The sequence below is a fragment of the Nipponia nippon genome, unplaced genomic scaffold, assembly GCF_047370975.1.
Source record: "Nipponia nippon isolate SJK-2023a ecotype South Korea unplaced genomic scaffold, ASM4737097v1 scaffold_3, whole genome shotgun sequence".
Taxonomy (NCBI): domain Eukaryota; kingdom Metazoa; phylum Chordata; class Aves; order Pelecaniformes; family Threskiornithidae; genus Nipponia; species Nipponia nippon.
The window spans coordinates 84,250,127-84,277,677 of NW_028262347.1; the positions used below are offsets into that span (position 1 = coordinate 84,250,127).

Sequence of the window (27,551 nt, forward strand, 5' to 3'; positions counted from 1 at the left end):
CACACAGCCCTGCCCTGGGATGCCTGCCACAAGCCCCACACGCTTAGTGGAGATTCTGCCATAGGCTTTGTATGGGTAGGGGCAGAGAGAGCCCTGTCCTTGATGGCTTGGCAGTCCCGTTTGGTCATGAGGTGCAAAAAAACCCCTGAGTTCCCAGTGGTTAGTCTTAATACTTCAGGAACACAGATTTTTTTTGTCCTTTGCTGTCTTCACAGGAACAGGGACAGACCCATCCTCTGCAGTCTCTGTCCGTCAGTCTTTTGTCACCCCGCCAACAGCCACCACATGGAGATGAGAAGCAAAGAGAAAATACTTGAAATTTCCTGCTGAGCAGTTAGTTTCTGAAAGGCTCTGACTGTGCCTGGCATCTTATTAAAAGTCAGGGGACTAGAACTGTCTGATTGAGTGATTATTGAGGTTTACTGTTTTTCTCCCAAACCAGGAAAACTGCATTTAAGAGCATCTGGGAAAAATAACTTCTTCACCTCTGCTCTGTATGTGCATGTACATGTACACGTGCAAAACTCTTCCCCTCCAGTAGCGGATGTGCACAGGAGGAAGTAGAGCACGCACCAAGGCAGAGTTGGTACCTGGGGGAGGTGACCATCACACAAGCTGGAGCTGAAGGCAAGGGAGGGCTAGGATATGTTCATCAGTTCCTTTGGCCAACAGTTGCATTTAGAGACCTTTATCAAGAGGAACTGGCAAGGCTGTACTGCTGAGGGGTGGGTGAGGGGCTGCAGTCTCAATGCACTGTATTACTATCTGGAGACTGCGTCAACGAAGAGCTGATGGCACAGGAGCTTGCAGGAAGGGTACAGGAGATACAGCTGTCACAGCATGTTCAGTTGCATCTTATACTCCAAAGCTGCCTGAGCCCTACTGCAGGAAGTATTAGGAGAAACCATAGGAAATATGAGGAGAGACAATAGAGAAGCTAGAAGGTCTGTACATTGGCAATGGCAGAAATGGTATCTTCATGGGCTATCCTGTAGTTCATCAACAACTGGCACAATGGCGGCAAGGTCAGGGGTCATGTTTACTTTAATTCTTCTTCCCAGGTGTGTACCAGATATGTGACACGCCCCCGTCCCACCCCAGGCCCTCACAGTGCAGGCACAACTGCTGAACTGCTGTGATCCCTGAGTACATCCACTCAGGCACAGGACCACGTGGGCTCAACTTTAATGTGGGCTGTGTCCCTGCTGAGGCACTTCCTTCCATTTAGTGCCCAACCTGAAATATTGGGCAAAGGCAGGAGTCATGGTGTGGCAGTTCCTCTCCTTTCCTTTATCACAAATTTGGTAGCTCCTCCACCCCTTTCTGAGGAACCATGTGCAATTGTGGGGACAGAAGGTAAGACAAACAAGGAGGGCATGATCCAGTCCCTCCATGGTTATCATCAGGCTGTGTCTCGGCTAGTAGTAGGGGTGAGTCTCTAGGCAGGTCCCTAGGCAGCACTCTCTCTGTGGGATGGTCAGGATGCACCATGTACCATGTCAAGATTCTATCTTATCCTTCCAGAAAGGACTTCTCCAGACCTGTCCTGGCTTCAGGCTACTACTAACAAGCCACCCCCCTTCTGGCAGCTGTGTATGTCACCCCACAAGACAAAATATTACATCTTCCCAGCTTCAGCTTGCTCTTTTGGCTCCCCAAATCCCCCTTTCCTATCCTGTAATGAATATAATGGGGGGTGGAGGGAATGGACCCATGTCCAGGTCTGAGGGCCCTTGTTAGCACAGGCTGCTATAGCTCTGCATTCTCACTCGACGTGATGCTCAGCCCTTCCTTCCTCACTCTCATTTTGAGAGATGCTGTCCTTGTCTCTGCCTTCCACCAGAGCCTTTCAGCTGCCTCCCTGGCTGCAAAAGAGCCTCCATCCTAGCTCCATACACCTGGCCACAGGCAACTGCCAGTTCCTCTTTCTAGCTGGATATATGTCCCCCACTGATTACCATTCTCCTTCCCATCTTTGATTGCTTACATTCCCTCTTTCCCACCCAAGACCCATCATTTCCTGATGCCCCTGTTTGTGTCATACAGGGACTTGCTGCCTACCTCAACTACAGGCAGCACTGTAGTCAGCCAAGGCTCGCTCCTCTGCAAAAGGAAATGAGGAAGTCGATTACACACAGATGCATGCACACAGAGAAGAGTGCATGTCTTTTCCCAGCCAGAGAACTAGGAACCCAGCTCCCAACCCCAGAGAAGGAAGGAATCTGCAACCCACCTGGCTGGTAGTAATCGTAGACTTTGATGCTGGCTGGTTTCAGGTTCTTCATCTGAATTACTTGTTCCAGTTGCAGAATGAAACTCTGAGATTCATCGTTGAGCTTGTGGAGGTGGCAAAAAATTAGCAGGGAAGGGGAGAAAGAAGTCATTGCATCTTCATCTTCCCTAGCTTGAATGTTTTCCTGCACTAAATCTCTCTAATCTATTAGAGATTCTGGATTTTAGAAACGGAGTATGTGTGAGGAATGCTAACCCAATGACAATGAAATTGGGCAAGCTTCCTCTGCCCATAGTTCTATAAGTGCTCTTTCCCCATGCCTTCTCACACAGCTCCTTGTCCTCTGGCCTCTTGCTCTTGCTGTGCTAAACCAAATGCTTTTGTTCCCACTTACCTTCTCCAGATAAATGTAGACCACATTGGCTTTCACTTCTATTTTCTTAATGATGGTTCTGCGCTCCAGCTGGGATAGGAAACAATAACACAAGGAAATTTGTGAGCACTTTCCTTAGGGCTTCCTGACCTGAGGGACCCACTGTTGTATTGAAGGCATGATGTGGTGCTGGACTCTGTGTGGAACTGTGTCTTTCTCATGCATAAGGGTTTTAGTGGTTATATCTTTGGTAGTCTCTGCTGGACATCCCTTGTGAGCATCTCAGGGATGGACTATGCTGTCCCTGCTCAGTTAGAGGAATCTCCCACCCTCGGGACAAAAGGTTTTGTGGATAATATATAGGATTGATGCATTGGTCAGCAAACAGGTGCAGGCACCAGTAAATATTCTGGTTATCTCATCTCACTGCCTGCTAGACTGCTCTGAAAGACCTGCCTGGGGGCTGTGCAAATAATTCATCTCTCAGTTTTAGGGCTTAATTGGAAAAAAATAATCTTTTTGGCTAGAACTAGAGTCTCTCTAAGAAATCTTGTCTTAGAATTTCTGGCAAACAAATCCTGGTGTTTAGCACACCCAGCAGCACATGTTGTTCCTGGCCCAAGGCAGAATAGTGTCAGTGGGAGAAGCTGAACCACCTCTGATGTCCTGTAGCCAACCTTTGTGGGCCCTGTATGGAAATGAGAGGTTTTGGTTCAATTACAACAGCAAAGGGACCCAGCTAATTTAGTTACTTCATGGCCTGAAGTGAACAGTTCCCAACAGGAGCAAGCAGGTGGGACCCATTCATCACAGCCGTTTTTCTTTTTTTAATTCCAAAGTCCTTACCAACATCCTGGATCTGGGAGCCAGGACAAATCCGGACAGCAGGGAGACCTCCACAATCACCATGTTAGATGTGACTCTGCTCCCGATGTAGCTGAAGAAGAACAAGCAGTCAGAGGGTCTGACTCTGTGAGAATAGTGCTCCCCTTCCCCCCCCCCACCATACCCTGTGTGCAGTACCCTGAGCCAGGCAGCCCATCCAGGACTGGGGACATGGCAGCCACTGCTCCCTCTTGCAGAAGGTAGCCAGCCCTTTCCTTCCCCACCCTTCCCACCCACTAAATTCACCCTCTGTCCTGTCCGCCCCAAGTGCCAGGTCCCTCCATTGCAGCCCTGAGGCTTTCCTGGCTGCTGTCCCCAAGCACAGCGGGTCTTGCTGGAGGAGGAAACAACCCTTGGGGTCACCTGGCAAGGATGCGAATGGTGAGGACATGCGCATTGGCCCGGCTACAGTTGGTCAGCTCTGTGTTGACACGCAGAGTGAAGGTTACAGCAGCCCGCGGGGGAGGCTCGTGGTACCTCAGCACTGTCTGCAGGGCGAGGACCAGGAGGGGAAAAGACAGGCCAGGCATGATCTCCTGCAGGAACAGGCAGAGTCCTCCACCTCTCCTCTCTCCCATGTTCGTCCCACCACCTCACCTGAGCGAAGACGCAGCTGCTGCCGTGGACCTGCACCAGGAACTGCCCCGGGACCTCTGTCAGTGCTGCCTGCTGCACCAGCAGCCGCTTCTGGCGGTTGACTTGGAAAGCCTTCCCGAAGCCCGTCTGGGACTTCACCCTCACAAGTGCCTGGCCTGATGTGCTGAACGTCCTTGCTGCATATTTTGCTAAGGCTTGCAAGGCAACAACTGTGTCCTAGAGAGGGAGAGACAGTCACCCGTCTGAAAGCATCAGCTTTAGTGAAGCCAACTTGGAGCAGGAAGACCTCAAGAGGACTCGCCCTGCCAGCCTCGGGTGCAAAAGTACATCAATCCACAGGGATCTACTTGTTACCTGGGTGGAGGCGAAGCCCCCATAGGCATTCTGCTGCCGGATCAGCCATGCCACAATACCAGCTGTAGTTGTCATGTCACCTGCGTGCACCCGTGGCTTAGAGAGGTACGCCAGGAGCACATAGGCTGTCAACTCTATGTCCACTGACTGAGTACCAGGCCAGAAGTCTGTGGAAGCTGGAGAGCTTGGCTTGGGGCTCCAGTGGATTTGTCCTCCTGCAGAAGGAAAAGGAGCATGGGGGCTATCTGGAGAGGACATAACTGGGTGTTCACAGCAAACAAAACCCAGAGTGCTTTCAGGGCTCCTTCAGCTCATTCCCTGTACTCAGGCCAGGATCACTTTCTTCAGTTTATTCTCCAGGGCTTCATCTGGTCTTAGCTCACAGATTCCTACCTCCCCCCTCAAGAGGATCTTGAAATCCTCCAGGCTGAGGAAACTCTTTCTGATAAGTCACCCTCACAGCTTGTGAAATAACTTATTGTATTTTCAGTCATACAGTGCAGTTACTGCACAAATACAAGGAATATGTACAAATACATGTCATTTTTTAACCGCTCTAGTTGGGCATACATTATTCCAGATCTCAGCAGGTGAACAAGAAGCATTACCCCAACCAGCAGTCAGCACCTGATTTGATGGCCTGCTCCTCCAGTTTGTACAGCAGCTCCTGGGTTGTCTCATAGTCTCCCGCCAGGGCAAAGGCGTAGGCCAGCACAGCTTCTGTGTAGATGTTGGTGATGTTGTGAACTGCCTGCTGCAGACAGCGGAGGGTAGTCTGCATCAGCTTGCCCTGCGTTGGGAGAAGAAACACATGCCAAATTCTGACAGTGGCAAAACAGGGGGCAAGGGAGCTCATTCCAGGGTGTCGGACTATGTCTTTCTGATGTAGCTCCAGAGAAACCCATTAAATTATACAGTCTCTTGAGGAAACAGGCAGTACAGCCGCAGTGTGCACTGGGAGCCATAGCCTCCAAACACTATTGCACCATGCCAGTTTTACAGCACTGTCTCTTTTGAGGAAAGACTTTGGCTCCCTCCCAGCAGCTCCCAATCCTGTTCCTGGCCTAGAGAATGCCAGCATTACGAGCTGACATATCCCCATAGCAGTGCCCAGGCGTGGGAGCATACGGGAGAGCAGGAGGGAGCGGAAGCGTGCTCACCTTCAGCGGCTGACCCAGCTCCAGCAGTGCTGCAGCGACATACGCCCCCAGGGAGATTTCATCATCCATGCTGCCCTGCGAAGGGAATGCACCTTTCACCCTCTAAGTGGTGTTTGGATGGCACAGGCAGTGAATTCCCAGAAGGAAAAGCATTCCTTTTGTGTTCCCCGCCCCATACCCTGCTCTCTTTAAGGCTGGTTGCATGGGTTGCAGGAGTGATTTTCCAGGATCCTTTGGGATCCCACGGGATCCCACAATCTTTTGGTGTCACAATATCTGTCCAGCCATTCTCCAGATGTGCTGCCTGGCTTGGCCCTCATTTACCTTTAGGGAGGAGTGAAAGAGGCTCCCTTTGATGGCAAAGCAGCCACTGGGGAGCTGGTTTTGCTCTAGCCAGTGTAGGGCATCCTGGATGTTCTTGTCGTCTACATAGATGTATTTTCTGGCTTGGCTGAAAGTCTTGACTACAAAAGCTGTCAGCCTAGGAAGAGGATGAGTTGTAAGAGAAAGAGAAACATAAAAAAGGCAAAGAGAAAGTCAAAGACCTCCTGGTGCTTGTCCCTGAAGTTAACACTGACATAGTGGGGTGCCAAAAAAAGAGTCATTTTCATACAGAAAGGCAAGCTAAAAGTGGAAATGGTCCACAGGACCCAAGTAGCTCCTCTCTCTCAGCGTGGCTCCACAAATGTACTACTCATGTACTACTGCTTTACCCAGTCATTTCACAGGTGAAAAACCTCTTACCCCTTCTGCTTTTACCTGTTGCACTTCATCTCCCCCAAATATCTAGAGACAATCTTGAATTCCCCATTTTCTTTCTCCCTTCCTTTCTCCATTTCTCCCAGCCCAGATGCCACAGGGTCAAGCTGGGCCAATGCAGCTCTTTCAAACTCTCCCAAGCAACACTGTCCCTGGGGAGATGATTTTTTTATTGCTCTTCCTTGATCTACCTCTAACCAATATGTACCCCTCCTGGCTGCCGGGACACCACCAGCAGTACCTGGTGTTGCCTGTGGGGCAACAGCAGGGCCACAGAGACAAAAAGGGACCTCCCACCCCCTGGGACCACATCTTTGTTGTTCCGCTTTCCCAGAAACTCTGCTGCTTTGCCTCACTGCTGTTTCAAGTGGCTCAAGTCCCTCAATCTGTCTCCCTGCCAGAGAGCTCCTGGGGTCTCCATCCAAAAGAAGGAACACACATCCTATCAGCTTTCCGAGGCATATTAGCTGCTCTGGCCCAGACATGAAAAATCAGGAGTGAGGGATATTTGTAGTGCTTACCAAGTGTTCCCTTCCTCATCCTGCTGCCCAAAAACACTGTAGGACCCATCTCTGTGCCTATAAAGAAGCTGCGTCTGGTACCCTGGGGAGCACAGTAACACAGAGGGGCCAACATTGACAGAGGGAGTGAAAGGGCAAGAGCTATTAGTCGGTTGGACACAGGGGAAGACAGAAGAGCAAGGTGGGTCTGTTGTACTTGCCATTGCGCAGGAATCCTGTGGCCCTTTCCTTGATCTCAGGGGTCAGCTGCCTCGTCTTCTCCAGGTACTGCAGCACATAGACAATGGGGGCAAACAGCACCATGTTCTGCTCCCCACAGCCATGGGGCATCTGCACCAGGTGGTCCAGGTTCTGCAGTGCCATCCCCATGAGGTCACCTACACCAGGGTGTAAGAAACAAAGCAAGTGTAAGTATGATTTGAGGTGTTTCTCAGCCAGGCAGTGGATAATAGTGCCTTATCTCAGCACAGTACAAAAACACTGGAGAGAGGAGAAAAGAGGAGTAAACGACAGTGCAGGATGGAGAGTGGTGACTGTTTTGCCTCTTCCGAGTCTGGCATCATGATGCAGGGTGACACTATGGAGTCCCTGAGGGACTTTCCCTTATCAGCTTTTGCAGTCTGAAGGGCTTCAACCATAACAAGTACTATTTGTAAAAGGTTATGAGCAGAGCTGCAGTTGTTCAGTGTGTGTCATACAGACAGAAAAATATAAAAGCACTTAGGGAAAGGTTGAAATGTTTCTGGTCTTTAGCCAGGCCTGTTCTACCTGGCCATATGTCAAGAATCAAAATGCCAGTAAACCAGCAGGGGTGCTAGTCAGATGGTGTGGAGGTGTCCATACGTCCTCCAGCTAGCCAGAAAAGCCTTGTATTTGGTTTCCTCCTTTGGAGCTCTGTTGCATAATATCCATGGCTACTTATGCCAGGCCTGGCTTCATACCAATTCTGGCATGGGGGCTGAGCCCAGTGCAAAGAAATGTATTGAATGGTAGGTATGTCTGGTCCCAGTAGCCTCTCCAAAGAGTTCTTTTGCAACTTAGTAATGCTGAGAAGGATTTCTTCTTTCCAGGAGCTTCTTTTGTAGCAGCGAAACTTAGCAGGGAGACAAGATGGTTATGAGCTTTGCTGATTTTATCTACACAGAACTAGCCAAGGTCCCAAAGTCCCAGTAAAAATAATGGCCTAGAGTCTCTGCTCCAAAGTCCTAGCTAGAAAAACAAGGATTATTCTCCTCTGCAGATTACTTTTCCCACGAAAGCCTAAGTGCTAAGCCAAAAATCTGAAAGCCTGGTGTTGGCAAACCTTGCAGAGAATAGAAACACAGCACCCTCTCTTTTGAGCAGTTTCATGTCAAATGGATCCCCTGACACCATCCCCAGGTTAAGCCTTGCTCATCAGTAACAGCAGTCAGTGAGCCCACAATAGAAATCACTTACCCGAGATGGAAATGGAAGCCCTGGCAGACCCCTTTACTACATTGTCAGGGAGGCGAAGGGACACAGGTTCTTCAGCCATGTTTCCTGGTAACGACAGGATGTGTAGAATGAAAAATCAAGCCAAATGCGTCTAACCAGAAGGACAAGACCGGGACAGATAAATGGGACACTGCCTGCATCCCGCTCACAGAGACTGCTCCCTGTAGTCTGTCCCAGTCATCACACCAAGCTCCATTGCTTGGAAACTTTTCACATTAGGAGAGACGCGAGAGCTGCTGGCCAGGCTGAGGGCTCACCAAGCTTCACAACTCAATTCACTACACTTCACAAGCCTCACAAGAATCACAGCTGGTCATCGCTCAGCAGGGGGACATCCTGGAGAGACTTGCAATGCTTCAGGGACAGGGTGGGAGGGCTGGAGCAGCTCTCACTGGCGACTATCAAGCCCCAGGAATGCCCAGAAGCTGCAGTGTGGGAAGGAGACTACAGAGCAGGATTTTGCCACCTATACTCAGTGGCAAATTCCATAGGACAGCACATGTGGAAGTAATATTTCTTGTTCTTTCCTGTCTAATAGGAAGTGAAATTTCCTATGTGAAAAATCATTTGAAAACATTCTTTCATCAGACCTCCCACAGTTTAGTCCTACTCTCAGGTCTAGTTATTTCCAGCTACAAGACCCATTCAGGCTGTCCACATACCTCCTCTCGGGCACAGAAAGGAGCTGTAAGACTTCTCCACTAACACACCTTCTGGCTGCCAGGGCAGGAACATGAACATGGGACAGGAGAAACAAGATTACACACAAAATTCCCAAACAGCAGCAAAATTTTAGAGCAAGTTCAGGTCTGAATTCAGTGGTTAGTCCCCAGGCTGTCAGGAACTCCATCCTCCTCACCTTTGGCAGGTCTGCACTGAAGCTGCTTGCTTCACTGCTCAAGAGAGCAAGAGCAAGCCCAAGGGACAGGGCTCTCTGGTCAGTGAGCATATACAAAAGCTCATGTACAATGGGTGATTGAGCAGGGAAAGGTACAGGGAGAAACACAGACATGGTGTATGAATGCAGCTCAAGAAAGAGTACCACAAGAAAGGAATAGGCTTGGCTAGGTCCTGGGGGGAACAAAGCAAACTGAGCCACAGCCTTGGTATGCTAATGCTGGCCAAAAAATGAGGAGAGAAAACCATTTAGCCCAGCTCAGCCTCCCTTCCCCCAGGGGCAGGGATACTCAGAGAGAGAAGCGAGCCTGCTCTTATACTGACCCGGACCAGCAAGTGTTTGACCAGCGTATGCCTCCGCCTCATGGTAGCTGGCAAGGGCTTCCTGTCCCCACACCGTGGCGTAGTGTCTAGTACCACCATCCTCACTGTGATATTCAGAGTCCCTAGCAAATAAATTGAACAGAGCCTGTTTCTTATACCTGTGGCCAAATGAAGTCAACTTGCTTTAACTGATAGTGGTCTGAGATGCTTCAGGTGGCTGGTCTTCACAGCCTCAGTGGTTTGGCTGGTAAAGGTGAGCCAGCCAGTACTGATAGCTTGTTCAGACACCCTAAGCACGAGGGAACTAGGTAATGCCTCACCAACAGTGATTTCATTGCACTACATATGACTGTAACAACAGAAGGTCCAGCAGCCCCTTGGACCCCAGTGTCCCCTTCCCATTGCATATGAAGCACAGCACCAGCTATACAAGGTTCCCCCACCCACATCCATGCAGCCCTTTCCTCCCCAGCTGGTCCCACAGCCCTCTCTTCAAGAGCTCTCCATGCCACCCATTCTCCCTCTCTGATGAGCCTGTCTAAGAAGAGAGAAAGAAAGCAGACACGATGGATCGCATGCTTGAATCACTAAGAACAAACTGAGATCCAGAGGAGGCAAGGCTCTACCAGCTTCTCTGGACCTCCCACTCCCTCTCACTTCAGTTTTAAGGTTCCCCATCACCACTCCCATTTTTGCTGCCGTACCCAGCTGGACTGCTGTCACATTCCATGTGAAGGTCTTGGACTCCTCTGCACACACACACTCCTTGTCCCTGCAGGTCCGGCATGGCTCCATCTGGAAGTCTGAGGATTTAGCCAGGGCCACATGGATCTGAGGGAATGACAGATGCAGGCAAGTTACTGGGCAACTCAGAAGAGATGGCTTGGCGCAACGCGCTCTAAAACTGGAGAGCATGGTAGGTCTGTCCCACACAGTGTTACCTGTGGCACAGGCACACACCTGTATGCACTGCTGCAGGTAGTTGAAGACAGTAGCTTTCAGCAGGAAGGTCTCTCCTCGGATGACAGAATATGGTAGCATCACATCCACAAACAAGGGCTGGACCGTTCTGAGGCTCGTGGTTGGGGCAAGGCCAAATCCTCTCCCAGCCAAGCAGAACGTCTTGACTTTCCACTCTGCGGCAGTAGCAGGCACTGTGACTGGGACACTCCTGCTGCCATTGGAGCTGAGAGGAAGAGAGCACTTGCATGAAGAAATTCATCCCACCCTGCTGCAATGGGGAGGGCTCATGGCCCTGGGTGAGGGAGGCTGTGCAGGTCCTCATGCTCAGATCAGCCTCTGTTATATTGCCAATGACTTCTGCTCCAGTGGCTCACAGCAAGGCAGCTCCCAGTGATTTGTTCCCTAAAGCCATAAACCCTGCTTAAATGCCATCAGTAATGGCTTTATACCCTTCTCCTGAGCAAGACACTGTCCGAACATTCCAGCCCTGTACACTCAGTCAACAGCATGATGTCATTCAACAGCATGATGTTCTGGAAAGCAGCAGCACCATATCCTCCTGAGTGCTGATTCATCAGTCCTAATCAAAGCAACTGTGGCAACAAGGGCTACAAATTTAGCTGGTGCACCCACCAAATTGAGGAGTTAGTAGAGTGTACCCCAATGTGTGAAGAGAGGATACTTTGTGTTTTGGTCTTGAAGTGTATTGTTCTTCTCTAAACCTGTGTAGACTTCAGTTCTGCACCTCAAAGTCTACCAGTCCTTCAGTTTGATGCACTACAAATGCAGGAAAGAGCCACAAAATTCACATGCAGACTTCTCGTTACACCTATGGCTGGACTTTTGCACCAATGCACGTCAGCCAAGACGCAATAACAAAGGGATCATCCTTCTGTCCATTTGTAAAGTCTGGCGTCACTTACCCAACAGAGAACAGATTCCAGATCCAAGTTTCAGGGAGATAGTGGTGACGTCTTCCATGGGTTGTAAATTGGGGTTGTTCCTTAGTGATTCTTTGGTCTTCTGTAGAAGGCCCCCCTGAAAGAAAGAATAAGGAGTCTCACCAGAGTGGGAGAGGTGAACTGTGCCAATGATAGACAGCCTAGCACTGGGGCAAGAGGCAAAACAAGCAGTGAGAGAGACATGGGAAGAGTCTGGCAGAGGAAAACACAAGGGAGTGAGCTGATTTGGTAGGAGAAGGAAAATAGGAAGGGAAAGGAGAGTGGCAACAGGAGAACCAGCTTGCAGTTAGCTGGGTGCAAGTTTTCCAAGACTTGGTTAGACAAAGCCCCTTGCTGACCTGGGCCAGAGTCGGTGCTAAAGAGATTAGGGACCTTCAGAGAGCCATTTCAACAAACACTTCTGTAATTCTGTGAATAACAATACTGTTTGCTTGTCTGCAGAAAACTCACAGCCCTCTGCAAGCAATGATTTAAATATCAGCAGGTGCGTGAGCCAGCTTAGTATGATTATCTAGTGCAAACTGAGACATAGAGGAAGGCAGTGACTGTCCCTGCAGCCGCAGGTGGGGAGAGAAGCCAGCCTGTGGGGTAGTCACTGGGAAAGAGATGCTGGCCCATGCTTGGGTTTGTCTGTGCCAGGACAGGGAATGCCATCTTTTAATGTCAGGGAACATCCATGTAGTGACATTCTTCAGAGCCCTTTTTATAGGTACTGGGTCATTCCTGCTGAGGCTGGTGGACCGGGCAGCTAGGCTGTGGCAGCAGGACCCGTTACTCTTCAGGGAGCCAATATCCAGCACCAGCAAACCCCAGAGATCAGAGGCTCTCCATGAGGGTCACCTCATGTCCCAGGTAGGCTGAAAGTGCAGCTCACCCATGGTCGGCTTCCTATCTGCTCGATGAAAGCACTGAGATGGCTTCTTGATTACAAGGTTTGAGAAGATTTTCAGCCCCATGTTCTGTTAGGAAAAGAAGGAGGGCAGGGGAGGCAGAAAAGCGTCTGTGAGTGGGGAAGAGCGGCCACTGCTCTTCAAAATGACTCTCAAAACCATGGGGCCAGGACAGCCCGGTGCCCGGGTGGCCCAGAGCAGCACCGGCCCAAGCAGACACAGTGCTGAGGGAGGCATGGCACAGCCTCACCAATCTCTTCTTTCTCAGGAGGTCACTAAACCACCACCTCTCTTCTGGATGACACTAGGATGTCTTACTCCTCTCAACATATTTCCAGCAGCAAGGGCAAAGAGGAGAGGTGTCACTGTCCTGCCCCATCCCCTCATGCATGCTGGAGGGAATAGCTGGATGAAATCTGCTTTCTGAAGTCATACAGAGGTGTGATGGGGAGCACATCCCCCACTCAGCCCCTGGGGCTGTGACATGGGCCTGTCCACAAACACAAGAGATGTCCCTATGCTGTGAAAGAGCCTCCTAGGATGTGTCTCTATTGCTAAATAAAAGTGGACAGGGTCTGATCCCCAGGTCCAAGGCCAAATGGCACTGCCTGTCTTGTGCCCATGCTGCTTAAGGCTAGTCCTTTCTAGAGGAGATCTGCCTTAAAGACACCAAGAGATCTGGCTGGGAATAGCCCAAAACAGTGCCAGAGAGCAGGCTAACAACTAAACCATGTCAACAATCTGTGGTCTAATGCTTGGGATCACTCCTTATCTCTCTTTTCTCTAATACTGTAGACAAACAGTACACAGCCCAGGACCTCATTCCCAAGCCCCGAAAGCTGGGTTTTGCTGGTCCAAGATCTCATCATCTTGCTTTCTGCATCTGTGGAGAGGAATACAGGTGTTCATACTCATAATGGGATTGTACATCTCTTGAGACAGCACAGTTAGGTCAGGACAGACAGCAGGGGCTGTCTGGAGAAGGCAAGGCCTTCTCAGACTGCTTGGGGAGAAAGATATTTCAGATGCTTATAATTTCAACAGCTCTGGGAAAAGTCATGAGGTGATTACCCGGAAGAGGTTAAAGATGTCAGGCTGAAAGGAATGCTGTGGCTTCCCTCGTAGCAGAGAAGACATGGACTGGGGCTGAATACAGTGATCTGAATGCTCTTCTACTTGGACAGGGTATCCATCTCGGTAGGCAGTAGGGAACAAACCATAGACCTAGGGAAACTCACAGGCAGGTAAGAATTGGGCAAGGAGCAGATACCTCCAGATGCTTCACTCCACCCTCCCCTAGCATACATATCTGTTCCTGCCCATCTCCCTAGGCAGACCCCACTTTCTCCTCCACATGACCTCCTCATCTGTCAGCCTCCAGCTCCCCTTGCCACAGCCCCTCCCTGCCTCCCCCAGCTCCTGTTTTTTTGCCTGGTTGCACAGACACTCACCATTTGGCTTGTCAGCTCACTCTCCGGTCTCATGAAGAACATGTTTTCATCCACTGCCTGTACTGCACACAGGGAGCCAGGGGCTGCCTGCAGTTGGAGCTGCACTGTTGACCCTGGGTGGGCTTCTTTAGCTAGGAATCCTACCTTGACCTTGAACAACACACCAGGAAAGGAAATATGAAAAAGAGAGAAAGAAGGGTGAGGAGGTTGACAGACAGGGGGCACAGGACAGAAATAGGGAGACCAGCTGGAGTCTTCCCTGGTCAGCCACTGGTATGAACGGAAGTCACTGCTGAAGCTTTCCTGGTCCCTGGGCACTGTGCTGCAGACATCCCCTTCCTCTCTTCTCCCCAGTTCTCTCTTTGAAGGATCTGAGGGTCCCCTTCCCTCAGGTCTGCTGACTCCTGCTTGTCAACTCTCCCCCAGCCACATGAGTGAGTCTCACCTGGTTTTCAAAGCACAAGGCAACATCAAAACGGATGCTGTCAGCTGTTATCCCTCCATTGGGGAAGATGGCATACACCACTAAGGAAGGTGATGGGGTGAAGTCAGCAGTGAAGGTCAAAGGGATGGAGAAGGAACCCTTCAACACTGAGGAAGGAAAGGCAAAGTGTTTTCATTACAGTCCCACTGAGATCTCCTTCTGCCCTCCTTCTTTTTTTGCTTTATAATCCCACAATGTCAAACCAATTCCTCCTGCTGCTCTGTCTGCCCTCTCCCTCCATTCTCTGACCCTATAGAATCATAGAATGGTTTGAGTTGGAAGGGACCTTAAAGATCACCCAGTTCCAACCCCCCTGCCATGGGCAGTGACACCTTCCACTCGACCAGGCTGCTCAAAGCCCCGTCCAACCTGGCCTTGAACACTTCCAGGGATGGAGCATCCACAGCTTCTCTGGGCAACCTGTTCCAGTGCCTCACCACCCTCATAGTGAAGAATTTCTTCCTTATATCTAATCTAAACCTATCCTCTTTCAGTTTAAAGCCATTACTCCTTGTCCTATCACTATGTGCCCTTGTAAAAGGTCCCTCTCCATCTTTCTTGTAGGCCCCATTCAGGTACTGGAAGGCTGCTATAAGGTCTTGCTGGAGCCTTCTCTTCTCCAGGCTGAACAACCCTGGCTCTCAGCCTGTCTTCACAGGAGAGGTGCTTCAGCCCTCTGATCATCTTCGTGGCCCTCCTCTGGACCCACTCCAACAGGTTCATGTCCTTGTGCTCCATCTTCCCACAGGTCCTCCCAGTTTCTCTTCCCATGATTGTTTCCCTCGTTCTGACTTTTTGGCCTCTCCCAGCTGACACAATTGCTTCCTCAGCCTCCCTCTGTCCTGTTCACTGACTGCCCAGGACCTATAGATTCAGGGAATTTAGGAAAAACTCTGGCAACTCTCACTGTCTGACCTAGAAACCCACCAGGCACAGTTGGTTCCCTTTGTCCGGCTGCCACAGACTTACTGTTCAGCTTCCCGACCTGGACGCTCCTCTGGCCCCTGACAACAATTCCAGCCTTCCCAGTGACCTGCAGGAGGGGGGACATGGGATGAGCAGACTGCTGTTTGCCACTGGAGCGCAGTCACACTCACCCATGTGCATCTTGCTCTCCTAAGCAACCTCAGAAATAAACTGTGGGTCCAGCCCAACCCCAAACCTCAGGACTAGCAGATTTGCAGACATCATGGTGTGGGAGGAGAAGCTTTAACACGTGAGATTCTGGTCTGGTCTGTCCAGTTAGGACAATGGATGGGTAGTGGGTTCACTGGAGATAAGTGAGAGACAGCTAAGGTATTTCCCCTCTAGTAGGCAGGTCTCCAGACTGGACCAAAAGCCATTTCCACTGAGCAGCTGTTTGATAACCAGAGTGAAAAAGTGATCCCCCATCCAGTTTTAAAGGAAGAAGAGTTTGACAGCAGACTCTGCACAAGACGCTTCCTGCTGCAGCCTTGGCAGAGGCTAAGGGGGCAATGGGCTGCAAAGGTAGAAGCCTCCTGCCATCCATGGAGGTGACTGGGGCCCCAATACCAGGATCACACTGTGGCTAGGCTGAGCTGTACTGGGTGTAGTGTTCACTCAGTTCTCCAAGAACAAGTTTTTCCTGTCATCACTCCAGGGATGATCTAAATTACACTCTCAACATTTCATTGGGGTCTGGTCCCATCAGTGCAACTTTTCGCCCCAGGTTCTCTACTATCCTTACTCACATAATACGCAAAACCTATGCGGCTGGTGTCTTCTCCCAGGTCATCCCGACTGAGCGTGAAGGTCACCTGGACATTCTGCTTCAGTCCACAAGGCAGTGTTTCTGTGAGTGGGTGTATGTCCAGGAAGCTCTTGGTTGTGACATGGAAGGGCTGCAGGTGATGGTAAGCATTTGTGTAACTGAAGTCAGTTTTTCCAGGCATGTGCGTGAGATCCTCCAGTGTGAACCTTCCCTGAGAGGGGACCAGAGACACACAGAAATCAAGAGTTTCATGCTTCAGTGCTTTGTCAGGATGTCATCAGCTTGGTTTGGGAAAGGCTGTTGCTTGGTGCCTTCCTGCTGGCTCTGCACAGGCAGATCTATGTAGGGAGCCCGCACCTCAGCTGGCAGCAGGGCTGCAGGGCAGGAGTGGGAAGCACTGTCAGAGCTCAAGGATTCTCACTTTCCTGTGTGCAGAGGTGGGATTTACCTCCAAAGAGACTGATGAGCTGTTCCAAGCGGTTGTGTCCAGGTTGAACGATGCTATTCCACTGCCATCTGTGATGTATGTTTTGATAAACCAACGCCTCATGAACTTTATCACAAGATAAACTTTTCTGTTTTTCATACCATTTCCATAGTGATCCTGAAGCTTAATCTGGTGACAACAGGGTGAGGCAGAAAAGCCAAAGTCAGATATTTCTTACAGTGTCATACCCAAAACCTTCCTCCCTCTGACAAACATAGAGCCTCCTGTGTAAGTGGCCTTAACTTCAGTCTGGCCCCAAGAAAACAGGAGATCTGTAAAACTCCCTCATCTCTAAAGCTAAGCTGAGAGTGATTAAAACCTGTCTGCTCCAAAAGGTGTGTATGGCTAGAGCATGAGGAGCTCATCTCCTAACCAACAGCTGAGACATCCTTGCATCCCAGCATCCCTGCTGAGACATCACTCATTGGTCTCAGCAGAAGCTGGAGGTGTAAACACATGAGGGAATCTGAAATGCAGAAACTGGAGCTGCACTGTCAAGTAATGTGACACACTGCAAGGTAAAGTACTCTGTCTGAGGAACAGAAGAGATGGTTTGGGTCAGCAAAATTTACTAGACACTAAATTCCTTGGCAAATGATGGGGAGGGAAGAAGCAAGGGAAAAAAAATCACCTTCCCCCTGTAGGGTACTCCAGGGATGTAATATGTATTTGGTGTCTCAAACACTGCCCTTGCAGCTGTCCTGGCGATGAGGATTTGGCTGGAGGTGTTGATCTGCACCCCTGTTGGAACAGAGTGCAAGGAACGCAGGATCAGTATCAGAGGTGACTACTGCACCCTAGTTTAATCTCACTTTGTTATCCCCAGCCCCTGTAAGCAGAGTGTCTCCAACTTCCTTCCCAACACCGGCACACTTCAAGGTTTGCAGGCTGTTCTTGTGGCAGCTCCTTCTTTAGTTAAGATGTCTGCAAACCCTTTGTGTCCTCACGGACCACGCTCCCAGCCACACCTCATCCGCCTGCTGCTGGCAGAGTAGCTCGCCAGGGGCACAGTGAGTTCCTTGGGTAGGACCGCTCTCCGTGTCCTGTGATGGTCCCAGCACCAGGTGGAGGAGAGGGGGAGGTGTGCCCGCTCTGACCCTCACACCCCCAGAATGGTCCCTCTCACCCTTGCATCTTCTCTGTTGAGCCCCTGGGTACCTGTGCCCGTTTCCAGGAGAGAGGCTTCTGCATAGAGCTTGCTGTCTTCCTTGCTGGGAGCCAGGCTGAAGACTGACATGCTTACAGAAGCGGTGAAGCACCCCTTGCTCACGGTCTGCAACAGGAAGTGGTAGATGTTATTTGGGGCTGGGGAGAAGGGAAGATGTCAGAACTACAAGGCATTAGTCATTCTGTCATAACTGTTGACTGCAACAAGTAGTAATGAAGACTCATATATAGATAGATACGGTTCACGTTTTAAATTCTGTGGTTTTTATTTTGTATGCATGAATATGTGTAATTCATATTGTAGAAATACAGAACAAAGCATGTATCACAGTTTTATCAAAGTTACAATGTTGGCAACTTTCCAGCTTTAGTAGAAAACTGAAGACTGCACTAACTGGATCACAGAGCAAATACATGGTTATTTTAATAGATCCAGCTAGAAGAACTGTAGGATCAAGTGAAAATTCAAAGTAATGAATCATTTTCAAAACTGGAAGATTACAACTACCATAACAAGTCATAATGACAAATGATAAAGCATGAATAGTTTTCAACCATGTATGTACAAGGGAAGAGCCCAGCTATGAAATACTTTGTTAGGAATGGAAAGACGTAATAAGGAAAATATAAAAATATGCAATATATAAATATATAAAAAGAGAAAACAAAGTATAAAAGCACTGTGTGATTTGGCTATGGAATTAACCATAACATTTTAGTGTCCTTGTGCAGCTCCAAAATAAGTTCACCTTAACATGGTCATTTTGCACCTGAGAAAGCTCTGTTAATTGCTGTTTCTTACACTGCATCAATTTCTGGCAAGTTATGCTTCTTTCCAGAAAAGAACAGAACTCTCAATCTTTCTGTGAAATTCCTCCTTTCTAGTCCCTATCATTAATAAGTAAAGTTACAAAGAAGAACTTCTGGGGGTAAAGGCTTCTCAGTTCATCTGGGCAAAAATAAGTGCATTAATTGAATTTTAAAAAATTACTTATTTGTCTACAAACACATTACAGAGGTTGGCAAATCTTCCCTACATAGCAGTTCATTCTGTTCACTCAGCCCTTGACACAGTCCTGTGTGGTGCTCCTTCACTACCCATGTATCTTCCAGGATTCTACTCACCGGACCGCTGTATTCCCTACAGATGTCCTTGCTGGCATTTTGAGAACGCCTCCTTGCCTTCTGGCACAAAGTCACCCGCATGGTCCCTTGCACTGCTTTCCCATGGCTGTACCTGCAGAGAGAACATCAGAGGAGCTGCCGAGAAGAGGCACTGTGTGTTTTGCCAAGCACATTGCTCCACACAGGTGGCCTTCCTGGTGAAGGTCTTAACGCAGCTGGTAAGCAGGCAGGCATAAATGAAAATATAGCATATTGTGTACTTGAGGAGTGCAACAGCACAGTCCTGCATCCAGCAGAGGCAGAAATAAAGCACAGACAGGAAAGGACCCACACTCTCCGAAGCTCTCCCACTTCTGGGTGCTTGCTGTCCCGGAATTGCAGGCAGACACAGAGAGCTGACCTGAGCTGATGTATCCACACAGCACAGAGCAGCACCCAGTGGAGATATTAGCTCAGGTGTGAAAGCAGCAGAAACCTGTGTCCCTGCAGACAGCATCAGCAAGTGCATGGTATGGCAGTAAAAGAGCTACAGAGTGACCTCAGGCCTGCCTCACTATGGGCTTATATCATGATCTGGACTCTTGTTTCCATCACCAGACTTGCTCTGCTGTTTTTTGCAAGGTACAGCAGAAGCTTGTCAGTGCAGACATTTTCCCTGCCTACCTTGCTGCCTTTCCCTGCTTTGACTCCGCTCTGGCTTTCCCTTTGGAGCAATGCTCTTGACAGTATCAGTAACAGGAAGACGTCTATGACCCATCCTAGGGATGCAGAGTGCTGTACTGTTTTCTATTAGAGCTTCATATGTTCTAATTTTAAATGTGCCAATCAATGAGAAATTATGTCAGACCAGCAGCAAAGAGACACCAAAAGTCTCTGGACAAGCCAGCCCCAAATAAAAATGAGCTCACCCCCTTTACCTGTCTACAAAGTTCTTTCCAGATCATTCTCCTTCCTCCTTTGGGCTTATACCATCTGAGGTCATGCCTTCCTTCACACCCTCATCTGCTCAGTTTCTGCTAATGACGACATAACTAGAGAAACCCACCTGCTGCTTCTAAGAAGGTAATAAGTTCAGCAGCATGTAAGTGAGAAGGAACAGCATAACCTTCTAAAGAAACACCACTTCCTGCTCCTTTACCTCAGCAGATCAGTCCCATATCAGATACGCATTTTTCCCCACATAAGGTCTTTCAAGGCTGGACACACACAGCTTCCAGAGCAGGGTATCAGTTGCCTAGAATAAGTCTCCCTATAGCTGGATGGTATCTCCCAAGTGTGGCTCGTGTGCCTCTTCCCCAAGGAAGAACCCATCAGTTTGACTCTTGTACTATTTGGGATTCTGCGAAAGGAATGACTGTGTGTGGCCCTTCTTGAGCTACTTCTCCTTGATGGATTCAAGAGATGATAGCAGAAATATAGAAGGAGACATAAAGTTTTGATGAGCTCTTTCCTTTCCCCTGAACATCCTCATTACCTGCCACACACACGCAGTGGGAAAGTTTTATCTGAAGCATAAATCTGAGCTGGTCCCTCGAAGAAAACATCAAACTTTTGCAACACTGGGACAAAAACCACAGAGTTAGTTACTCCATCAGAGGCAACAGACTACCTAGACATGGGATCACGAAAGGGAAGAGTGTGTTCATGTAAGGCTGGAGTCCCATGAAGGAACATGTTCATGAGGTAAAAGCTAAGACTAATTAAAAACAGGGAAAACAAAGAAAGAATCTCCTTTTTTCCCCCAACATATGAACAGTCTCACAGAGGTCTTTAGTGTATTCTCACTCTGTGCCAGCCTAGTTGTTAGCAGATACCTTCTCCAGGAATCTCCAGCACAATCTCTCTTGTGTTCATTTCTGATATTGCCCACTCTATAGATTTGTGTTTAATCCTAGGTCTCAGACAGTAAATCTTAGTTTACAATGTTTGGCTATATATTGTTATACAGACAGAAACAAGCAACTTCTTCCATCCCATTCTTTGTTCTCCGTACTCCATCTTACCACGTTCCTCCACTTTAAAGGTACTGGACACTTTTGGGTTCACCACACTGATGGTGTAAGTCCCCAGAGAGAGTTCAGCAGCTAACTGGAAAGAGAGATCTGCAATGCCCTGTTTTGGGCTCACATCCAGCCACTGGCCAATGCGGTTTTGGTTTGGGTCCTGCAGTTCGAGGGAAACAAAGAAGAAAGAGGCAGTCGTCAGCAACACCTGCTATTCTCTACCCAGAGCCCACTGGATGCAAAGGTGTTTCAGAGATTTCAGCGGCTTTCACAGGTTCCTGCTGTTTTTTTCCCCAGATGGTGCTGAAGTGACCTGAGTGCTGGAGCACCAACAGAGGTGAACCCAGCCCACCCAGGGCTACTCTACTCTGTACTGCCATTGAAAAAGAAGGTATGAAAGGTCCTGACATTTAGACTCTCCAGTCTTGCATAAAGATGATCTGTAAGAGTTAGCTAAAGCCTGACTAGTGTTCTTGAATGTAGAAATGGATGGAAGCTGAACCATTTGCATCGTCAATGCTTGTTAACAAGAAGCATGTGGACAGAGTATGCATGTGCATGTGTATGCACAGACCCTAAGAAAAGTAACGTAACTCAGTAAGACAGCAGCCTAGGTATTATCCATACTGAAGTATCTTTCCTCATAACACCTGAGGAGTCTGAAACACCCACCTGGACTTCCACCACGGAGTACTGCAAGGCAAACAGATAGCAATGTCAGAAACTGGCATGACATAGCAACCTGCATATAAACTTATCTTACCCACATAGCTGGTGTGCTGTGACAACACTGCTAGGCCCAAACATTACAGTACAAGGAGCTTGATCCTACTGAAACCAGGAGAATGGCTTTGAAATAGTAAGGAAAATACGTAACATAAAAATCTGTGCTATTTGGATTTGCTTTTTGCTCCCTGAGTTTTTAAGATGCACTTTGACAGATACTATACAACTGTGAAAGCTAGAATTTACTATATTAAAAAAGAGAAAAGTAGAGGTAGTCAAAAATACTATCATCCCAAGTTCACAAATATTAAAAGGCATCAGTTTTGTAGCATAATCCTAGGCCCTCACGAATAGCCCAAAAAAGAGGAAACGAAGAAGGCAATAAAGAAGCCAGAAGGATCTCTCCCTTTATTTCAGTCTAGAGGGATTTGATTCAACTCTCTGCCCACGTGTGCCCTTCAGTATTTTTCTGTCATGGCACGAATTCCTGTTGGCTCTCCTTAAATTGCTTGAGGACAGAGGAGTGTGAAATAGCTATAGCTGCTGGCTGCAGGTATAATTGCTTGCCGTAGAAAGGTGCTACTCTCACGGTTCCCTGGCTAGCACGTATGCAAGTCTCTGGCAACTACTCACTCCCTTGACATGGGGAGAATGAGCTGCTGCCAGCAGCAAGTCAGTATAATTTGGTTATACTGTTTTCTCTCTTTTCTTTCTTTATGATTATTTCATGCATATCCTTTCTCATATCAACTAATTTTTCTTAAAGTCTTGCAGATGCATCACAGCTTGCTTCAGGCCCTCCTGCTGCCCTTAGGTGCAACAGACTCCACAAAGCGCTGAGCTTTCCAGAACTGCGGAAGGGGAGCTTTGGGTCTGGCCGAGTCTGTACACAACTTGTCAGGTAATTGTGCCCATGGCCAGCAGCCCACGGATGTCCCCAGTAGCCCTGCCTGTTTTTTTGGCGGAGGACAGGGGCAGGTGCACGCAGCTCCTGGGCTGCCCTATATTAATTCAGCTAGCAGGGAGCACTGGCACACTCCCCAAATGCCATCAGCAGCACCAACCCTCCCACCGGCCAGCAGCCATCCTGTGAGGGCGACAGCACAGCCGTCAGCAAACAGGGGTTGCTGTTCCAATTTAGTTTAGTAGAGGGTTGGCATCAGCCGCCCTGGGTGCTGCAGACATTGGGACTGTCTCAGCCTCCATGGCGTGGGGCTGGCAGAGGAGGCAGAATTGACACAGGGAGCCCAGAGACTTTCTCGCGTCTGCTTAAATGGGCTTTACCTTGCTGTTAACAGGAGCAAAATCTTCGGTCAACGTCACAATCCGGAATTTCACTGAAGGGAGAAAATGGAGAAGAGCACATTATAGAGATGGAGTGGATTTGGGAATGGCCTTGCCCTGCACTTGCCTCACCCCTAAATCACAGCTCCCCGCACAGCCCTACCGGCAGCCCCACACCTGCCCTGCAGCCCCCCTTACCCCTTGCTCAGCCCTGCTCACCGCCTCTTCCCCCCAAACACGTGGCAGCAGCACAGCAGCCGGCCTCATAATTTAGGGTCTTTCCCACGGGCTGCACCCAGAGTTACCCTTACGTTTCCTTGTCTGCAGTGTGAGCAGAGCAGTCCTACCTGGCCCTGGCCAAGAAGATCACATTCAGGTCTGCTCACTGTTCCAAGCCATCTCTGCTCCTAGAGTGTGTGAGACCAACCCATCCAGTCCCCTCCCACCCCTAAAACACAGTGCATGGATACATCACTCCAGAAGACAGCAGATAGCTTCCCCCTCCATTCCCATGGAGGCTGCATGGCACAAAGCACTTGGCATGCCACTCACGGGAAATTGGGAACAAAGTCCAGGCAGGTCAAGACAGGGGAACTGTCAGGGTGCTCCATGCAGCGCTCACCTGCCTGTCCTGGGTTATAGACGGGTTTATCCATTTGGATGAAGGTTCCTGTGCCAGCCCTGCGGATCAGGACTTGCTTCTCTTCATTTGCACTGAAGTAGTGGCCATTGGAGATGCTCAGGTGGACAGTGCCCACCTCCTGGCTGCCTGCAGGTTGGGGGACCTAGGACACAAAAGAGGAGCCACCAGGTTAGCAGGCAGTAGGAGAGGATAAGATGGCATCAGTGCAGTGCTCTTCTCCTTGCTCCTCCTGCACTCCTCCACCTTACTCTGAAGGTCAGCACAGGGTGTCCCTTTTGTGCCTGAGGGCTGTGTCTATAGAAGCACAGGGGACAACACCTTTGCACTTGGGACAGATCTTGGACAAGAGGAAAAGGGAGCCTGTTCTGGCACAGAAATTGTGTCTGCCCCTTCACAGGGCCACTGATAAAGCCTGCATGGAGAAGACTTAACCCAAGGGAAAAAAAGGTCTATGTTGATAAGAAAGCTATTTCCTAGAATGTGCGGGTCACAGAGACTGAAATCCACTCTAATTCATCAGTGAAAACAAAGAAAATAAGGTTCATGAGTTTGGCAGATCAGAAGGACTTGTGCTGATCTTGTGTGCACACCCTCCCATATCTCTCCCAGGCCTCCAGCACATTTTCCAGCCCTTAAAGAAAAGCTTGGAGGGAAGCAGACATGATGGGAGGATGTCTGAGATGAAAGGTCTGGCTCTTCCTGCATCACAATTCATAAATCACACCCTGTGACAGTGCTTCCTTCTAGGAGGAGAGAATGAGCTGCACAGCTGCCATTTGGGTGTTTCTAAGTGCCTCCATCCTCCTCAGTCCTTTGGTGCCTGGCCAGGCAGCCTTCCTTTGGTGTGCCACCAGGGTGGATTGTGAGATATCCAGCAGGAACAGTACCATGCAGACAGACAAAGGCAGGGAGCAAAGACATCAGGCTCCCACTAAACACTCTCCCTGACATTGCATTCACTCCCTTCCGTGCCCTCTTTCCTCCTGTCATCCTCATTCTCCATTTCTCTGGTGAGAGGAATCACGAGCCAAATGCTGGGAGCTGCCAGCTAGAGGTCCCTGCCAACAATGATCCTGACCTGAAATTTGGAGCACTCGAAGATCCAGTTGTTCCGGACGACCTTGCGGTAGAGGCTGAGGTTGCCAGATGGATGCACAAGAGTTAAGGCCACACGAATAGGCTTCTCCACCCCACGGAGGTCCAAGCACACCCTCTGGGAAGAGGGGTAAGGCAGTGCAGCTGGAATGATGATCAGGTACCTCCTGCATTGGGGAAACAAGACATCACATGCTGGGAGTAGTCTCACCCTCTCTTGGCACTAATACTCTATGGTTTGAGGAAGCAGGAGGGTTTACCACTGCTCTGGGGGCAGGAGGTGCTGCTCTGCTGGAGTGAGAGGGACAGATTAACAGAGTGTGTTAAAACCTCTCACAGGGTGATGGAAGGTATATAGTTAATTTCAGGTAAATACAAGAGAAATGCTTTCAGGTGACCTCAGGTCACACTGGTGTGTACATGGTTTTGGAGGATGCTACAGTAGTGCAGAGAAACATATACAGTAGAGACCATGTCTGCTTCTGCAAAGGGAACCATTCTTAGGTGTTCCCAGTACACATGGAAAACACAGCAGTCCAGCTCCTCAACAGAAAAGGATTTGCCCTTCGTGCTTTGAGATGGCTCCTCAACTACCTTGGCAGCAGACTAGTTCCTGCTTAATCATCCCCAGCCCTGCAGCCCTTTCCATTTGCCCTTCACTTTACCCTACACCTTTCCCTTCAGCGTGCCTCAGACTGCAGTCCCTCATTCTTCTTGTTCCCACCGCCAGTTCTCACCTAGTTCTTGTACTGCAGCGATATCCATGAGAGAGGTTCCCACCTTCCGGAGGATCCTGTGTTCATAACAAGGCTCGTGGTGTGCTGCATACCACCCCATGTCTATCCCTTCCAGGAGATGACTTGCAGGGTCCCACACTCTCTCTCTGCTCTCCTGGCCCCTCCCTCAGCATCACAACTATCAATCACCATATTTTTAAATGACACTTACGGTTGTGCCACTATCCCCAGGGTGTAGAGCAGGCAGCTCAGGAGGAAGGGAGTCCACATTTTCATGGGAAACCCCTAGAGAGGTGGATTCCTCTGGAGAGGAGTGCAGGAGTGAAGGTAGGGTGCAGCTTCTCTCCTTCCAAGGTCTCCAGACCACCTGCTGCTGTTGCCGTTTCTCCCAGGAAGCAGACAAGAAGCGCCAAATTTTCCTTCCTTCTGCCTCATTCCTGTGTTTATAGTGCTGCAGGCACAGGGTTGTACCATTCAGGATGCTCCCCAGCCAATCCAAGTCTTTTTGGACTCCAGCCTCTCTGCTTTCCTACTCCCCTGTGGATGGACCAGCATCATTCAGGCAAATTTGCTCTTTATTTTGCTAAGCAACAGCCTGTTTCCTGCTCACTGAGCTGACCCCGTGCCAGTTGCAGCCCCAGTCCCATTGTTTTGCCTCCAGCTGGATTGTCCCATGACCTCTTGGCATGTGCACTCAGCTGGAGCTCACGGTGAGCTCTTGTGGTCATACCGTCCCCAAGCTTTCTGCATCTGCAGCTACCGAGGCAGGCCTCAGTCTTGAACTGGAGACTCCTTCACAGAGTGCTGCCTTCCACAGGTGAGCAGGCAGAGCTGGAGTCCTCACCTTATCTCTGCCCTACCGGTATTTCAGTTTGAAGAGGAAATCTAACAGCTGCAGTTCACTCCAGGTATATCACACAGTCCTCTGTGGTCCAGTTCAGGGCCAACTCAGACACACACTCACTGGTGGAAATGAAGGCTGAACATCGGTCAGGCAGGTCAAAAACTGTATGGCTTGGGTCTTCTGGGGTTTTCTCTAGCTAACAAGAGGCTGTAGCTCTAGCCTCAGGTGATGGAAACACATGCTATCTAGTTTGCGAGCTTCCTCCCGCCTGCTAATTTTATACCTGTTAGTCTACTGATTACACTGAACTTTTCCCTGAGTATCTTACCATAATTGAAAAGAAAATCTGGTTCTTGAAACCACTTATTCTTAAAATAAGGGAGTTCTTCTATTTTAGCGTATTGGCCATTTCATACCAAAATGCACCACTAATTTATCCTCCATTACCAAACTGAGCTCTTAAATATGTAGGGTCTAGTAATATTTTCCTTTTCTTTAGGAAAGACTGATGCATAACAAGGAAACTAGGGTTTGGGGCTTTTTTTTTTTTTATGCCCTCACACACACATAGTGGGCAGATACAAATCCTCTGTCTCCTTTTTGTCCCCTCCTGGGTTTTGTTCAGCTCAGAGTTGCTGGTGCCAACGGCTGAGAAAAAGGTGTAAGTGCACCTGGATAAACAAGTGAACAGGAACCGGAGCAAGAACGTGAATCACTCTCCAACACTAGGCTGCCCTTCGTTTCTTTCCATGGGTCTCAAAAAGTACAGGCAGTGCCTGCTGAACAATCCCAGCTGACATTTGTTTGTTCATGGTAGAGCCACAGCAGTTCCAGGGGACAGCCAGATCCCTCATAACAGCACAGTGGCTCACAATGGCAAAAGTATTGAGAGCCCTGACTCCTACTGACTCCAGCAGCCGTTTTGTGAGAGTGGACACATAAACACCTCTGAAGTTCTGTACTTAGCACTGATTGGAAACCTACATCCTGAGCAATCAATGCAATCCAACTCCCAGACAATGAAGCAGAATGAAATAAATATTGGAGCAGCAAAAACAAAGTCGCAAGCTTGGTGTGTGTGATTCGTCTGACTCAGCCCCATCTCCCATTATTGGCATGGTGACCAGCTGCTGGTGGCCAGGAGGCACTCGGGAAGTGAATACCTCTTAGCAGGGCTCTGCACCCCACTGGAACTTGTAGCAGGGCACATGGTACCTGGCTGCTGTCTTGTGCCGAGATCCTTCCCCAGCCCACAGACCCATTGATCACTTGGCCCAGAGACAGGCAAGAGGCACACAAGGAGTTGAGGCTGGATTTGTGTCCCTGGAGGCAGGCAGTCCTCGGTGCTCAAGCAGCAGAGCTGATCACAAGCTAGATGG

The 27,551-nt window shown here is 49.3% G+C and overlaps 1 protein-coding gene across 2 annotated transcripts; it reads right to left on the reverse strand.

Moving 5' to 3' along the window:
• Positions 1-2,062: 2,062 nt before the first annotated feature.
• Positions 2,063-25,598, reverse strand: LOC104014588 (alpha-2-macroglobulin-like protein 1). 2 transcript variants are annotated; one of them, XM_087765934.1, is made up of 35 exons: positions 25,540-25,598; positions 24,575-24,758; positions 23,476-23,638; positions 22,854-22,906; positions 21,516-21,536; positions 20,844-21,003; positions 20,315-20,399; positions 18,841-18,952; positions 17,707-17,821; positions 17,180-17,289; positions 16,510-16,677; positions 16,042-16,272; positions 15,299-15,362; positions 14,291-14,436; positions 13,846-13,995; positions 13,466-13,618; positions 12,379-12,463; positions 11,466-11,580; positions 10,540-10,765; positions 10,284-10,410; positions 9,580-9,701; positions 9,021-9,075; positions 8,320-8,403; positions 7,083-7,259; positions 6,883-6,964; positions 5,927-6,083; positions 5,603-5,677; positions 5,070-5,232; positions 4,443-4,657; positions 4,089-4,304; positions 3,855-3,979; positions 3,453-3,543; positions 2,628-2,696; positions 2,234-2,336; positions 2,063-2,103 (listed from the first exon to the last, which is right to left on the reverse strand). In XM_087765934.1, exons 1-35 carry the CDS (start codon positions 25,596-25,598, stop codon positions 2,063-2,065), a joined length of 4,302 nt encoding a protein of 1,433 aa, XP_087622060.1. The 2 variants fall into 2 exon arrangements, with proteins under 2 accessions (XP_087622060.1, XP_087622059.1); XM_087765933.1 differs by having other exon boundaries at positions 15,257-15,362.
• Between the last annotated feature and the right edge of the window lie 1,953 nt (positions 25,599-27,551).

Coding starts and splice junctions, on each gene's coding strand:
- LOC104014588 (XM_087765933.1), bottom strand. CDS start 25,598: ATGTGGACTCCCTTCCTCCTGAGCTGCCTGCTCTACACCCTGGGGATA. Junction 17,822..18,840: donor GTAGGGAATACAGCGGTCCG/GTGAGTAGAATC, acceptor TTCCTGTTGCAG/ACCGTGAGCAAGGGGTGCTT. Junction 3,980..4,088: donor GCAGCTGCGTCTTCGCTCAG/GTGAGGTGGTGG, acceptor CTCGCCCTGCAG/ACAGTGCTGAGGTACCACGA.